General features: G+C 38.8%; 1 protein-coding gene across 1 annotated transcript in view; it reads right to left on the bottom strand.

Moving 5' to 3' along the window:
- mtnr1bb (melatonin receptor 1Bb) overlaps positions 1 to 15,917 on the bottom strand; it is a 29,357-nt gene extending 13,440 nt beyond the window's left edge. Inside the window, exon 1 of the mRNA XM_067492328.1 lies at positions 14,827 to 15,917. Within this exon, the coding sequence (XP_067348429.1) occupies positions 14,827 to 15,034 (208 nt within the window). The 5' untranslated portion in view covers positions 15,035 to 15,917. The remainder of the gene's footprint in view (positions 1 to 14,826) is intronic.
- Positions 15,918 to 16,193: the final 276 nt, after the last annotated feature.

The raw sequence follows: 16,193 nt of genomic DNA on the forward strand, positions 1-16,193 counted from the left end.
TGTCAAATCAGCAGTCTCCCCATGATTGTGTAGCCTACAGAACTACACTGAGAGACCATTTAAAGGCCTTTGCAGGTGTTTTGAGTTAATTAGCTGATTAGAGTGTGAAAAAATCCTTTCTTTGTATTGGTCTTAAGTAATATTCTAATTTTCTGAGATACTGAATTTGGGGTTTTCATTAGTTGTCAGTTATAATCATCAAAATTAAAAGAAATAATCACTTGAAATATATCAGTCTGTGTGGAATGAATGTATACATTATACAAGTTTTACTTCTTGAATGGAATTAGTGAAATAAATCAACTTTGTGAAGATATTCTAATTATATGACCAGCACCTTTATATAATATAAAACGTTTGCATCACTGCTCTTTAAACAGAGACTTTCTTGCAGTTATATGAGTAGCACAGCATTAACAATCAGAAACATAAATTATGTTTTTATACACAAACCAGTGTTTTTAATGAAAAAACAAACACTGGTTTTAATGGCGTCCTCATATAAAATATTAAGAGTGGATTTTAACAAAAAATTGCAAAATGGTTTTAGTATGCAAATGCATGTGTTTATCACCTGCAAACAGAAAATTAGCTGAGCAACAAGCAGTACTTAAACACTATCTTCCAAAGTATGCATCGCTGTGTCCTGCATGCTTCACCTAAACACCAGCATCTGTGAGAGCTGTTGAAAAAAAAACTACCTGTGCACATGTGCAAATTATGGATCTAAAATGTAGCTGTACACATAGATTTCAGTGTTATCTGTTATGTTGTTTCGCTATAAACAGGCATCCGTTTCACATCACAAGCCTCCAGGAAATATTTTCACACAAGTCTGCACAAAATAGATTTTTACCATGCGGCGACACCCTGATAAATGGGAATGGAAATAGCTTATTTAAAAATGATAAATCTTTAGCTCAATTATTATGCTACAGAAATAAATGTTATAGTATGACACCTATTGTATTGCAATGTATTGCTTTGTAGATGGCTCTGCTATTAAGGTTTAAAAGCAACGAAATAAAGTAATTAAGATCTAAATCACATGAATCAGTGTGTAATAAACATTTGTTTGCAAAACTAAATAAATACATAATGAGTAGAATTAAAGGTTACGTAACAGATCAAACAAAATACTACAAAAATGACATCAGGAGGAAAATAACAAATTGTAGCAGTGTGAGCACGAGTGAAACATTGAGCAGACAGATGGTTGTGTATCGTGTGAAGACTAGAAAAAGTCTCTTGTATCATATACATGAGGGCATGCAGAGTTCAAGTTACATCAGAGAAAAGGTCTGAAAGTAAAATCTTTCATTTTTAATGGAACTGTATTATATCATAGCACCGTGTCACCTTCATAACATCAAAACATCTCTTTTTGTTATAGCAGACAGGATAAATTGCTCCCCTGTCTGGTTTCTAGGCACAATGAGGAGATACAGTGTTTGTCTTCAAATAGTGTCTGGCCATTGCATAATTAGTACTACCAGTACTCATGACTGTTTTGTTTTCAGGTTGATACTTTCGGGCATGACTTAGTTTTGCTAGTGCGGGCAACATGCTGCAAGGCATGTGCGTGAGTGAGTACATGGACAGCACTAGTAGAATTATAATACCGTGTTGTGATATGATAAAAAGCGTGTCAGGTGAAGACAAACGTGAAGGATTTGCTGCTGAGGATTTAATTCAAGTCGCAGACCCCTCCCCAACCCCACCCTCCAGGACTGTCTTGCAAACAATGTTGAATGGGTCTGTGTTACATGAACTGCTTAACTTGGTCTTGTTTTCTTTTTTCCGTTTCTTTCTTACTTTTTTCATCCCACTGCAATATTAGTAAAATGCAAACAGGTAACAGCATACATATATCACATATCACAATCTTTGCTCTGTAAAATGATGGACATAGAAAACGCTGAAGTAGAGCAGTAACTCTGGAGTGTTTCCTAAAAATGTCTTGGGGCAGGCATTGTGAAGGTGTGAGCCAGAATCCATGTGAAAAGCTGTAAAAAAAAAAATGGTTACTGCCAAATATGACAACACAAACTGGCCTGGTAAGAGAGCACCAGTGCACAACTGCAGTATCTTACATAAGAGCACTGGAGCCAATAAATAAATAAAACTAAACCTGAAAAACTCTTTACCAAAACTATTCAAATAAACTAGAATTACTTACAGCTTTACAGTTTTATGCCTCTGTCAATCTTTCAAGTACCAGTTTAGATACAAACTATCCATATTCTCATCAGTTCATTCATCAGTCTGAATGCATGTTAGTACCAAATGTCATTAAATTTCCTGCAGGCATTCGTGAGACACTACATTAACAAGAATTAAGAAAGACTGGAGGTCACACTGACTTTGACCTTTGACCACAAGCATCTAAACAGTTCATTCTTGCACCCAAGTGGATCCTTGTGCCCATTGTTAGGAAAGTCCTGAGATATAGCGTTTAAAATAATGGGATGGATGGACAACCTGAAAACACTATGCTCCCAGTCCCAATTGTTGCTGGAGAAGAACCATAAAAATCAGAGGGAAAAATGAGACTGGGCTGGGTTCTGTCTGGGTAGAGTACTGATACTGTGTCTATAAAACAATTTTTAAAAATGTTCATAACATGAAAACAATCTTATAAAATGTGTATATTTTAATTATCACAATTTCAAAGATAGGGAGAGAGAGAGAGAGAGAGAGAGAATCTCATGATTATCAGAAAAGATTTTGTTCATTCCAACAGTTTAGAGGCTGCAGCAAAGTGTTGGGAAATGACCAGAGAAACATCTGAAGTTTCATGCACTAGGCATTGAAAAGCTGCATTCAACTTGTGTCATGTACGGTGCCTTGCAAAAGCCAGACAGGAAGCTTAAGTTTATGTCTTTTTACTTTCTTCAATCATTCTATTCTTTGTGCTGTGTAGAAATATTGACCCCCCTCCTTCTTGTTTGAAGGTTTTATATTATTTACTATACAGATTTGATTTGATTCCTCATACTTATTTTAACAAGTTCTTCTTAAACAACAAAATAAATGCTTGACAGTGTTTATCAAAAGGCAAATACGGCTGTTTTCTGATCAGTGTGGTTATGTTTAAGTAACCTGAAGTAGGCTAATAGTAGTTGGGGAGGATGTGGTCATTATGGAGATTAAGTGATTACGATATGGATCACAGGCCCCACTTTGAACTATAGATGTGAACATGTCACACACTTTGTTGATCCAATTATCCAACCTCTAAACTCCTCCACATCAAATTATGTAATGGTAAAATAATGCCAAGCAGTTCCTCCTTGCTATTTCTGGAATTTGAACAGAAAGCTTAGAATATGTCAGCATGCATCTCCAACTTAAGTCAGTCTCTTCAGGATTTCTTTTTGTGAAGTTTCTAGCTTGAAAATGTTTTCTAAGAATAGTGTGATGCATGTTGTGATGTTTTTATTTGCAGAATCATGCAGAATTCACAGTAGATTGGTTGAATTAATCGATGTGACTAAAACACTGTGAATTCCTGGATGGACTGTTCAGTATGACCAAAGTGCATGCGCCTCCTTATAAGCAATGACCCTGAAAACTACAGGGTCACCATGTTGACAGGTGATCTATGTTGAATGCTAATGTAAAGTGACGTCCTCAGAATGTTGTTTTTTTTCCTGCAAAATGTGCCTACTTCAAACCTTTGTCATTTGGTTTGTGGCTTTTATTTTATAACTTCCTGTAAAACTGAACTGCTTTATTTTGAAAGGACAGTCAACCCATACAAGAACCGAAACTTAACAACGGTAGAAGACGGTGAACCTCGGTGACGGTGGAGATCATTATGCATGTTGTGCCAGAAACTCTTGAAAAGCTCTCTGACAGGCTGCAGGACATATGTGAAGGACAACAGATTGTGTTATGGCTGTTTGAAATCAGGTCACGGTGTAAAGAAATGTCGACACCGCCTCATCTTTGATGTCTGCATGAGAAGGCACCCCACATGTCTTCACGACTATAATTATGTCAGTGGGGTGAGGAGAGGGCGACCGGTGACTACTGAAAATGAAACACAGAATGATACATCTGAGATAGCCACTGAATGTTGCCAGAGAAGGACCGTCCGCCCTTATGTCAATGATCAAGTGTTCAAGTGTGGGTGTCATCCGTTGCAGATTCATACAAAGAAAAACTGGTGCATTATTAGACACTCAAAGTGACACTGTTTTCATTGACCGAGAAGTAAGCCGTAATCTGAAAGCAGATGCTTGTTAAGTGAAATTAAAACTGACCACCATGATGGGAAAAAATACAGTCGTAACTAGTGAGAAGGTGTCTGGTCTCCATGTTAGGGGTTACAGCTCAGCCGTACACATTCCCCTTCCCCCGCTTACACAAAGGCCTGTATACCTGCAAATCGTAACCGCATACCCAGTTGTGAAACAGCCAAATGCTGGAGACATCTAACAGCAATCAGCGATGAAACCCCGCCACTCCTTAGTTGTTATGCATAACACGATGGCATGAAGTCTAAGAATACAATGTAGGATGGTAGTGTCCTTTGAAGAATGTGGCTCGTCTTTTTCATGCTTTGAGTGAACGTGTGGTCATTGTGGGACCATAAGTGGCTTAGTGCAGTTATGCCCCAGGGCCAGGTGCATCTGTGACCCCCATAAACATGTCACCAGTCTGACTAATACATGGAAACAATGTGGAAAATTGTTGAAGGTCTAAGTTTCAGTCTAAAGTATCCCACTGAGTCATCAGAGCTAATAATATAAAAGCCCTGAGTAATTATTGATTTTCATGGTCCTAAAGTCTTACAGTTTTCCACCAAGTGAGATGTCTATGATAAATTAACCTGTTAATCACAATTCATTACTTCACTTTGCTGCTCTAATGTCCTCTAGCATCAAATTATTAATAAGCACCATAGGTGTCAGAAGTTAGTTTTTTTTCTTTGGTTAGATTTAATTTGCTCCTGTGTCTTTTGTTCTTTCATCTTGTGTTTGTGTGCGTCCCCCCCAGTTGTCCTCCCCACCAGCTGAGGCTCCCCACCACTCTGTTCCACCTCAGTCTGTCTCCAGTCCCTCACACCTGATTCACATCATTAAGAACTTTCATTTCTATTGTTTGTTGCTAGTGTGTCTCCCTATGTATCCTGTTTACCAGACCACCAGCTTTATTACCTTCATAGTGCGCTAGTTTAGTCTTGTAGTTGGTTAGTTAGTTAGTTAGTTAGTTAGTTAGTTAGTTAGTTAGTCTTGGTTCGTTAGTTTTGCTTTTCCAAATCTGCAAAACTCCTGCGATTTGCAGTGAGCGTTTCTGTTTGTTTTATTTTCTGTACTTGCCTGCTGTAAGTTTGAGTTTCTATTATTATTAATACATTTTCTTCTGCACTGCCTGTCCCATGTTGGCTCTTGGATCCCCGTATATGTTGGAATCTCGCACTAAGGGATTTATGTCAACATTTTCCAGTCCATTGTCAGTGTCTTGCAATTAGTTTCTTTGATGCATTACACATTAGTGATGCTCCTCTCTGCTCTTTTTCAGGCTGACTTTAGGTGCTACTACAAAACAATCAGCAGAGCAAACATAATGTTGAGGTCTGTCAATACAGTTTAAGTTAGATTTCTAAAGTCATGTTTGATTAAACTTTCTGTCTCCACAGTATACAGAGTATATAGCATGCATATAGAATCAGTGAGCCTGGTAGCATGTTTTCTACTTGTTGTTTCCGAACAAACAAAACAAATTAAACAAATGTGACTCTCTGTCACTGTGGGAGAGATTAATGTTTCTTGGAAGATTTAAAAGAATTCCATAATTAAGGTTAGTCAAACAAGAGCATTCAACAACTAAAAAAATATAACATCCCAACTGCCCACTGTAGTTATACAATACTGTGTATTACCATTTTGCAAATAAATAAAGTGCACTTTGATTTTTCTCAACAACATACAGAATAACTAAGTGTAGGACGTTTGTTCATGTGATTATGTCTGTTTATTTCCTTTCGTGCAGGAAACGCTGCCCGGCACCATCGTTTACTCAACATGCAGACCTCGTGGGTAGAGATCTTTGCAGTAGGTTGCTGCCTGGAATCATGTTTATTACGGGAAAGTAATCTTGACATTATGCGTAAGATAATAAAATCATACCCCAGTGAGCATTATGAGAATATTATGAGGTTACTTTTGTTAATTCACAGATCTGACTGCAGGGAGTTTCAGCAAGCCTAGCTGGCTGCTCCATATCAGGACTAGGAAACTTCTGCCTGTTTGCTAAGCAAGAGAAGATAGTTATTGGTCTGATTTACACAAAGGGAGACATTGCTGCCAACTGTTTATCTTTCATAAGGCTTTTAATCCAGCTCAAGCTGCCTTTTGAACCAGATGAAATCTTCTTGAATGTCTTGTACAGAGAGTAACATAAGAGCGCGTTTTTGTGTGCATCATGAGCCAACAACTGATGTGTGCGTTCGATGAAGGTGTCATCTGTTTGTCAGCTTTTGCTTGAGCATGGAGACAAACTCAGTGCGGGACACTTCACATTCAGAATGCACTTCGTGGACATTTTGCCTCAGGCAAGCCAAACCCTATTCCCCTTACATTCAGCATGCACAGCACAGGACCTTGTCCATTTTCCCCTCGATTCCTTCACATTATAAATGCCGTTATGCTCTGTCTGGCAGTGCATGTTGCAAAGACTGTGAGGTTTAACAGCAGATACACCGCAGTCTGTTTCTATTTGCAACAGTTTAACATCTTGCAGGGAAATAAAAGACAAAAACTGGTGCAAAGTACTAATAGATGGTCATTTATTAAAGACCTTCAGCCTTTGCTGTGGAGAAGAGGTAAGCCCTAAGTAACATGTTACACTGTGCCATTTAAATGTACATGTTGGGCCTGCATGATGCTGTGATTCTGTAGCTTACAGGCAGACATATGTCTGGTTAGGTCTAGGAGATTGACCTTTGAAGTGCACACTGAACTATAAAGCAAAGCAGATGATTAAATCAGAAAGCTGTCTAAGTTCATCATAACAGTGAACTGTGAAAATAAGTCTAGACTAAAGCTCCTTTGCACAGAGGGATAAATGACTGTTGACATTATTGATTATAAAATCGCCAAAAACATTTTTTTTCCCTTTTTTTTAATGGCAGAATCCTTTTCATTATGTAAAACTTCATAACTAAGAGAATTATGGCCAGTGGACTGAATGCAGCCTTTGAAGGGCTTTCATTTCTCTGGGCGTTCTGTGTTTGATCAGAAAGCCTGGCATTTTGGATACAAAGCATTTGAGTACTCAGACTGTCTTCCCCCACTGCCAAATTATACCAGGGTTGCAAATATACTCTGACTGGGAGTTGTCATCTGTTTGATGAACACAAACCAAAAGGACATGTAGCCCCACCGGAGAGATAAATGACTTTGTGTTCACTCCTGACTATCCCTTTTGTTAACTTAACCTTTTTACCCTGAAGTCAGTCTGATGAGCAGGGGAACTTTTTTACTTCCATTTTAGAATTAGGATTGTCTTTGTGCTATTCGTTTAGACTTATTAACCCATTCGGCTACAGACGTATCAAAAGCATAAAAGTTTCAAGAGGTGGAAGCGAGTAAAATTTATTAACATTAATGTATGAATGAAATAAGTTCCATTTTGACTGGAGCAGCCTTGAGTCTCTGCAACCAGCAATTATTACACTTAACATTAATCAAAGTCAATAAGATATGATTAAATATTCAATTCAGTGTATTTGAAATCGATCAGAAGCAGATGTCCCCTTTACACGTACTTCTCTTATCCATGGTTTGTTTTTGGAAGACACTGATTATATACCAGTCTTTACTGAGACACATCTAATCTAGCTCTGCTGCAGTCTATTTAACTGGACTTCAGTTTACCAAAGAGGAAACTTGTTGAATAAAACTGAATAACACTTTTCAGTGTGCAAGTGCAAGCCCTCAGTGCCTTAAAAACCAAAAAAACACAACACGACATTTAAATGATTTAAGCAGCACTAGGGTGCAACACATCAAAGTGCAGCAACCTACCTTGATATTACTTTTAAAAAAAAGATCAACATATTGCTATGATATCTTTGGCTTTGTGGGGTTTTTAGTTCAAACATCACCAATTTGGAGTTTCTACCAAAAAAATACATATTCCATGAAAGTTAAAGCACAATCTGAACCCTAATTCCTGTATAAACTAAATATGACGTACATTTCCCAGCTGGATTTAAAATCTGCACAGTTGGCCTCTAAATCTTAATGTACATTGAAAGACCTCATGTTTGTAAGTTTGCATCCAGAAGTAGATTAGGAAGGAACTCCCATTCTGCTTCACTGTTTCTCACTGCGTGTGAGTCGTTTGCATGGGTGCAGTTCCCCACAACCCTGCATTGCTTCCCTTCCTGATCCTATTCTCAGTTTCTCATCTTGATTGCCTTTGATTTCTCACATCTTCTCTATTTCATGTCACTCCTCTTTTTAGTGCACTAAATTTCTTGCTTCTTCACCTTCTTCACCCTTTGCTGCCTGAGGGTTTTGAGTTAGTGTTTTTTGTTACATAATGCACTCGTAATTATCACAATGCATGCATTATGGAATGGGGAGATACAGCAGGCATTACGGTATTTGATAAGGAATAAAGGAATTAAATTAACAATTACTTGCTTTGAGATTAAATAGGTCATTTTATCTTGTTCATGGTTTTGCCAATAAAGAAAAAATGCAATTGTCAGTTGCTGTGTGTGAATGTATATGTGCAAACCCTTGCTACTGAACCATTTCCCATCTCAGCACTAAAGTACTGATAACAACTGGGTGATTTTGATGACACATGACAGTAGTTCTTACATTGTTTCGGCTGTGCCTCTTCCCTTTAAACAGCATCACTCTCCTACTTTTCACAGTGAAGAGTTTCAGTCCTTTTCCTCCCTTATCTAAACGTTGAGTTGTCCTCCTCTATTTTTCAGCCTGTGTCCTTGTCATTTGTCTGTTTTTTTGAGCTGTTTCCAACGTGTTCCTTCTGCATCTCTCCCTGTAGCCCTGCTCCTCCTCTTGTTCCCTTTATCCAGCTGTCTGTGTTCAAAGGAATTAGAGAAGTCATGATTCACCCAAAAGATACAGGACAGTGTCTAGGCACAGCTCAGGCAGAAGTAGATTCCCGGAGCACTTAAAGCTGCTGAAAACATCTCCAGCAGTCATGTCCAACCTTCACTTCTGCCTAAATACTCACTGAGTAAGACTAAAAACAGTATAACCGGTTAATGAAAGAATTATATGGAAAAGCCTTAGCGCATACAGAAAATCCCCCAAAGCCCCATAGACACTCTCTTCCCATGCATTATAGATCACTGGCAATTCAGCTCCCCTATGGATTCTACATGAGACTACATGAAGAAACGAGACATAGTGGCTAATATTTCTCACAATGGGATGTATAATGGCATGTCAAATGCAATTTTTATGAATGACTACAAAAGATTTGGTATCAAGTAAATGGATTATTCAAATCAAACTAGCAGCAGATCCCCTGCATCTAATCCACCCCCCCACACCTTTTCTTTTTGAGCTCCAGCTTAACACTCCTCTCTTCCTCCCATTCTGCCTGCTCTGTGATCTCTCCCTCTCTCTGGTTTGGAGAATGGTTTTAAACTGTGTATCAGAAATCTGGGAAAGTTCTATGGAATTTGAAAAAAAAAATCTGATTGATCTGACAACCTGTTCAGCTGATTGATCTCCTGTTTTGAGTTTAATGAATTAAAATCAAACACCCAACTGCCCCCATGGCAAAAAAAAATAAAAAATCTTGGTCAGGAGGATAACTTATAGTAGAAACCAAAAAGAGCCAAGGATCTGAGAATGCCTACTGGGTCAAAGTGAAAATGAAGGGCATAACTCTGCTTTAAAATCATGAGGAGGGTATTAAAATCAACTCTAAACGTTAGAGCTGTGAACAGATGCTGGATCAGGGTTAGGTAACAACAGATACACAGTACTAGAATGTGACTAGAAATGTACCTTATACACCAGGGCTAGAAAGTCCCATCAGATATGCTGATATTTCAGCAAATCGGATATGATTCTAATGCTCTTCTGCTTTGATTGGTGTTATTTGCAGCTGTCAAATACGCAGTGAGTGGAACCTAACTGAGTATTGTTCAAGGAGGAGGAAATAAACAATGTGGAAGAGGAGTTGGTTTTAACACGGTTTTATCCACTCATTTAAACAACTTATAACTCTTGCTAAGTTGTTTACTGTGGAGGAATACGTTGGCAAAAAAAGCCCTTAGAATTCAAGGATGCAACTAAAACTTAGAAACAGAAACTTAACTTTTACAGTATCTACTGTTTATTTCACTTTGAAATAGATTTTCAGTTATATTTCTGCACCAACAACCAAAACAAATTGCATCTTTACCAAAGAAAAAGTGAATTGGAGGAGAGTTTTTCAATATAGCATACACATTTTTTACAAAGTGTACTGCCTGTTACATTATGTTTGACACATTAGATCTCAGCTACACTTAGTTTTAGCTAAAGTAAAAAGTATCACAAATAAACAGTAAATATGTAATATTCATACTGTATGTCGGCTGTCTGTCCTCATTCTCTAAAGCCACAGCCCACCACAGCCTTTAGAAGCTTACTGCTCAAATTAACAGTCAATGTACATCTGGTAACAATTATCTGTACAGACAGGGCAGCGGGATGGTGTTAGTGCTCAAAGTCTGCCGACAGGCATATACCCTGTCAAAATGTCTTTAAGCGAGACAGAGAACGCTCCCCTACTTATTCACTGGGAGACACTGTGGATTAATGTGTCAGCTAAATGCCTAAAATGTAAAGATGTGAAATGTAGAATTAGGAACTGTCCAATACTAAAAACTTAACTCTCCATTATCATTTTTCTGCCTCAGTTTTTCAAATTTTATCCAGTCACAGTTGTTAATTGATCTTAAATAAATAAAACAATTCATCTTTTTGGCTGCTGGAATTCACTGTCCCAAAGTATCTGGGTAGCATAAATTATAGCACATTTAAAAATAATATTTTTCTGCATTAAAAATATCACATCTTAATTTAGTGACATTACTCACGGGATAAGCCGAAAGGTAAAAAAAATAAAATATAAAAATAACAGCTGTAGGTTGGAAATTACAATCAATGATAAACAGCTGATTGAGAAAGGCGTGAGGTTTGAAGTGCTTCAGCACCATGGAGAGAGACAGCTGAAAGTTCAGCATCATGATGAAGGAGGCAGCCATTGGATGTGAAACAGTGCACTTTTAATGCAGCAAAGAAATATTTTTGTAGAAGCAGAGGGCTTTAGAGAAAAGAAGCTGAAAAGGCAATGAGAGGCTTGATGATGTAAAGAAAATCTCTTTGAAGAGAGTCTCTGCAATATGTATCCTGTCAGTGATCCTTGGAAAGTTTGCAACACCTTAGTTCCTTCAAAGACACCTCTCAGGGGGCAACCACCTCTGCCCCTAACTGTACAAGGCACTTCTCAAATACACAGCTTCATGCAAGACAGCACAATGTCATACTTACATCCAGTATGTGGACCTATGCTGCATTTTTCTGAATATGCATGTGTTTTTATTGCATGCAGGAACACATCTGTATGTGTCATTGTGCTTGCGTGTGACTCAAAGGCTTTTGCTTGACTCATTTCTTGGATGAATTGCTTTAAATGCTTATGAATGCATGTATGTGCAATTATGTGTCTGTAATCCTTTGAATTAAACATCGGGGCCTTTAAAGAGACAAAAAAGAAATAAAGCATAATGTGTAGTCCCTTTGCAATACTTATTCTTTTTGGTTACGTGAGCGACATACACGATCTGCATGAGTATGATGCCAAATCAGGATCAGAATTATAATAAGCTTGTACTATAATATTTACTACTGTGTGAGGATGCTTGTTTCACTATTGTGAGTAGTTGTGAAGGAACCACACTTAGTCATCACTCACAAGTCTAGCATCTGATCAAATATCGTGGGCCAACACTCAGTGGTCACTTACGTTGTTCACTCCACCACAGCAGCTACAGGATGACAGCTATAGGAGATAAGTCTATGCTTCCCACCGCTAGTGCTGTTTATATATATTGTTAAGTCAGGTGTTTTTTCCATCTAAACTGTTGAGTGGGTTGTTTCAATCTCCAGTAGTCGTCCTTCGAGTTCATAGCTGTGGATTCAGTGCAGTTTTCAAACTGCTGAGTGGGCTGTTGGAGTTGCAAGAGATCCACTTTAAGGCAGAAATGCACTGTGTGAGAATAAACACAACATGTGTTTGAATGGCACTTTTCCAAATACATTATTAGATGACAACCCGCATCATAAGGGAAGATTTAAGAGGCAATTTTTAATTAAGCTGTAACACTAAAAATGTTTCTGGACATTTTCTGTGCTTAAGTCGGAGCAATCAAAGTTTGCTTTTTATGACAATGTCCTATGTCTTTTTCTACAGAGTTCACTCCACATATCTAATTTTGTTCAAACTATATATTTTATGGGTCATTGGATGTTAGAAACATCTCTCCCCCCACATAATCTGCACACTTGTGCTGTCTAAACACCATCTCCTTGCTAGTCTTATCTAGTTAGGATATCTGTCTCGGTAGAGTTTAGTGGAGACAAGAGTAGTTACAAGGTTAAATATGATGACTAATTGTTCCTACTCTTACTCCCTAACATTAGGACCAAAATTGCATCATTGTGAGATTTTTTGGCCAGTTAGAAGTGATTACCCACTCTGAGTTGCTTAGTGAATTGTTTTTTTTTTTTTTTTTTTTGTTGATCTCTAAGGGGAAAACTGTGGACTGGTGATTAAACTGAAGATATGTCAGGTGTCCCTGTGCAGACAATTGTTGTTAAGTACATACTAATTATCCTCCGATGCATAATGTAATATCAAGCCATTTGATGGTGTCATGGTCCTTTTTCAGCAAAATATCATCATGCTCACACACCATCCATGCCACAAGCGCTTCCTCTTAAAAGCACTAGAGGTACTTATTTCACACTGAGGACGGAAAAACGTGTTTTTCCAAAGGGTAAATGTGATTGTAGTACGGAGCATAATCTTATCCAGTATAATGATTTTTAGAGAATTACCAGGGATTCTCACTGGGGTCATGTGGCTGCATGTAATATAGTGTTTTGATTTGTATACTCAAAAGACTCAACATGTCTTATTTTGTAAAATAGGTAATACTGAGCCATAAGCTCTGAATAGAGCAACCAACTATATTTAAGAAGCCATAATCTCTCTAGTCACTCGAAAAGTAGGAACTGTGACTACACACTGAATTCTCTGAATGCAGCATCTCATGTTGGACACAATGCATAAAGTTTAATAATCAACGTAATGTTAAAAGGATGCTTGTAGGTCACACTGCATGCTAATCGAATCGCACTTGACATGCTGCTACTGATTTACACATTTATCTTCTCTTTCTTAACTTTTTTAATTCTTCATAGCTTTCACAAATAACCTTGGTTGAAAGCAACTCGGAACTATGAATACGCTGAACATCAGTTTGAAAAAAATCCACGCTAGAGTACAGAAGGTGGGAGTCTTTCTCTGAAGACGAGGTTGTATTCAAATGCTCCAGTGATCACTATGGTCATTCTACCAATAGAAAAATGCTCATATATAAGGATACACATTTCCCTAGGAGAATGAATGCATTGCGATGTCCATAATGTCCTTAAATGAAAGGCTGTAGTTGTTTCTGTTGATCCAGAGGGTATTCTGCCTATATCGGCTACTAAGAAAAAAAAACATGGTTGTTTCACACTGGCTAAAAAATAGTTGCTGGTTTAGAGAACATGAAACATAAGTGCATGTTTCCTGGTTCCACTTTTGTGGACACGAAGCGTGGCAGGCTTGACTGCATAAAATATCCATGTTGACAAGTTTTTCAGTCTTACATTTTTTCACAAGCAGTGCTTTAAAAACCTGCCATTAGGTTAAATATACGATTGTATATTTTGAATTTGTAAGTAGATATAATAATAAAGAGTAATAAAGAGTAACCACTGCGACTAATTAGGCAGTAAACCTAAAATAAATAAAGTGAAACTGTTGAAAGATGGTTGTTGTAATACAACTGCTAAATTGAAACCCCCCAGTATTTTTTATTTTTTTTACTTAGATAGAAACATCAATGAAGGACTACTTCCACTCTTTAGATTAATGCATCATTATAGTTGCAGTAGTCATTTTACACATTACACAGAATGAGTTCACCATCGCTGCCATAGTCAGCAAAGGACTCACCTGAGCTTGTTACAAGGCAAGTGTCACACTATTTTTGGACTTTATCTGACAGAGTGCAAGACTGATGAAAAAGAGAGAAACCAGGCTGTTATCTGTATCATTCAAGCAGTGACTAGACTGTGACATAAAGTTGCTGAAGACCTGCTGCAGCTGGCCAGCAATAAGTTATACAGGTAAAATCTCTGTATCAGCCAATGCTGTTTAAAGTAATCCTTCAGATGCTTTTCAGTGAGATAAGTGAGCGTTTGTTTTGTGGGTGTCACCAACCTCTGAGAAGTTGATATCCTAACCCAAAAACACAGTACATACTATGTGGCATTAAGCTATTTCTCTGTTCTTCTGTTGAAGCTACAAAATGCAGAGTTACCTCACAGTGAGATGGGGACATGTTATAGGGCACCGTCCCTCAGAGGTTAATGGGTCAAATCTGTAAATGCGCACCAGCAGAGACCCTACTTCCCCCAAAACACTATGAGTTATTGCTATAGACTGTGATCACTAGTCTTTGTGACTTTATAAAATTAATCCTGGGATGAACGATCTTACCAGAGTTCCTCAGCTTGCGGTTCCTAAACACCGAAATGATCACCAGCAGATTTCCGAGCACATCCACCACCGTGGTGAAGATCAACACGCTGGCCAGGATTGCTATGACCCAGGCGGGGCGGTCGCTCCCATTCGTGGCCAGTGTGCGCTCCAGCTGCCCCAGCCGTAGCTCCGTCCGGTTCTTTATGAGCCTGAATGGGTCCGGCATCCCTGGCCCACAACCCAACGGTGCTTTTAAGTCCCAGCTGTGCTTTAGGTCCCACAGGTACCGCCGGTACCGGGGCGTATTAAATGAAACATTGAGCGCACCTGGGTGCTTCCACGAGTTTGTCGAGAGCGCGCGTCGGGTCTGCTATTTAAAGGCGATAAGAGTTACTTGATATTATGTGATGGTCACGTGTGACCTACACAGAGTTACATGGACTCCTGGCTGTCTCTGTCTTCACACAAAAGTCGTCCATCCATGTGCCACCAACAGCTCGGACACGCGGCGCTGCCACACCTCCTCCCTGCTGATGAACTGTTATTTTTCATGTTGAGAATATTTCATTTAAAAAAAAAAAGAAGTCCACGCCACTCATGTTTCAGGTCTTTATCGTCTTCAAGCATGTCCTGGCTTGCTGGTCGGCTTCTCTAACTCCTGTCCGCACGCGCGCACCCACGTTGAAAGCACAAGAGGGCTCATTTCTACAAATGCCAACCCATTGTACAGCCTCGGGATTCCTCAATTCCCTATTCTGTGAATCAGAGAAACGAATAAGAAACTGTCTCCTCGACCCATTTGTGATGCCCTTGCCTGAGCATTTGAACCCCCGATGCAGCCGGCGTTTTGCGTGGCGAGGCACCGTGTTACATTTCACAGAGAAGCCCTCAGCCAGGCAGACAGCAGGATGTGGAGAAATCCACAGAGAGAGAGAGACATTGTTACACAAACAGCATTTACTCCTCCGACTTTCCTTTATGTGTTCCAGCCTTTCACTCTTCTCTTAGACTGAGGGGGGCTCCCTTACCACCACATCGAGGTGTGCGTGCCAGTAAAGATTCCTCTCATTTTCCTCTGCCTATTCCCTGCGCGACCTCCCTGATTCTGTCTTTGATCTCAGCACAGTACTTGGTGCTTTAAGTGTACAAACACTGTGTTGGGTCCAATCAGTACACTGTCACCTACATGAGCAACACACACATACACACTAAAATGCACATTTGCTCTAAGTCTGTCTCTGACATTATATACATTTAATTGGTTATGTTAATTATTTGGTGCATTTTAATGCAATAACCCTATGGAATCAAACAACAGAAAAACAATCATAAAAACAGCAGCAGCCATGGGTTTTTAATTACAAACACACTGCCCGGTTAATTGG

This window comes from Channa argus, chromosome 22 (assembly GCF_033026475.1).
Source record: "Channa argus isolate prfri chromosome 22, Channa argus male v1.0, whole genome shotgun sequence".
Lineage (NCBI taxonomy): Eukaryota > Metazoa > Chordata > Actinopteri > Anabantiformes > Channidae > Channa > Channa argus.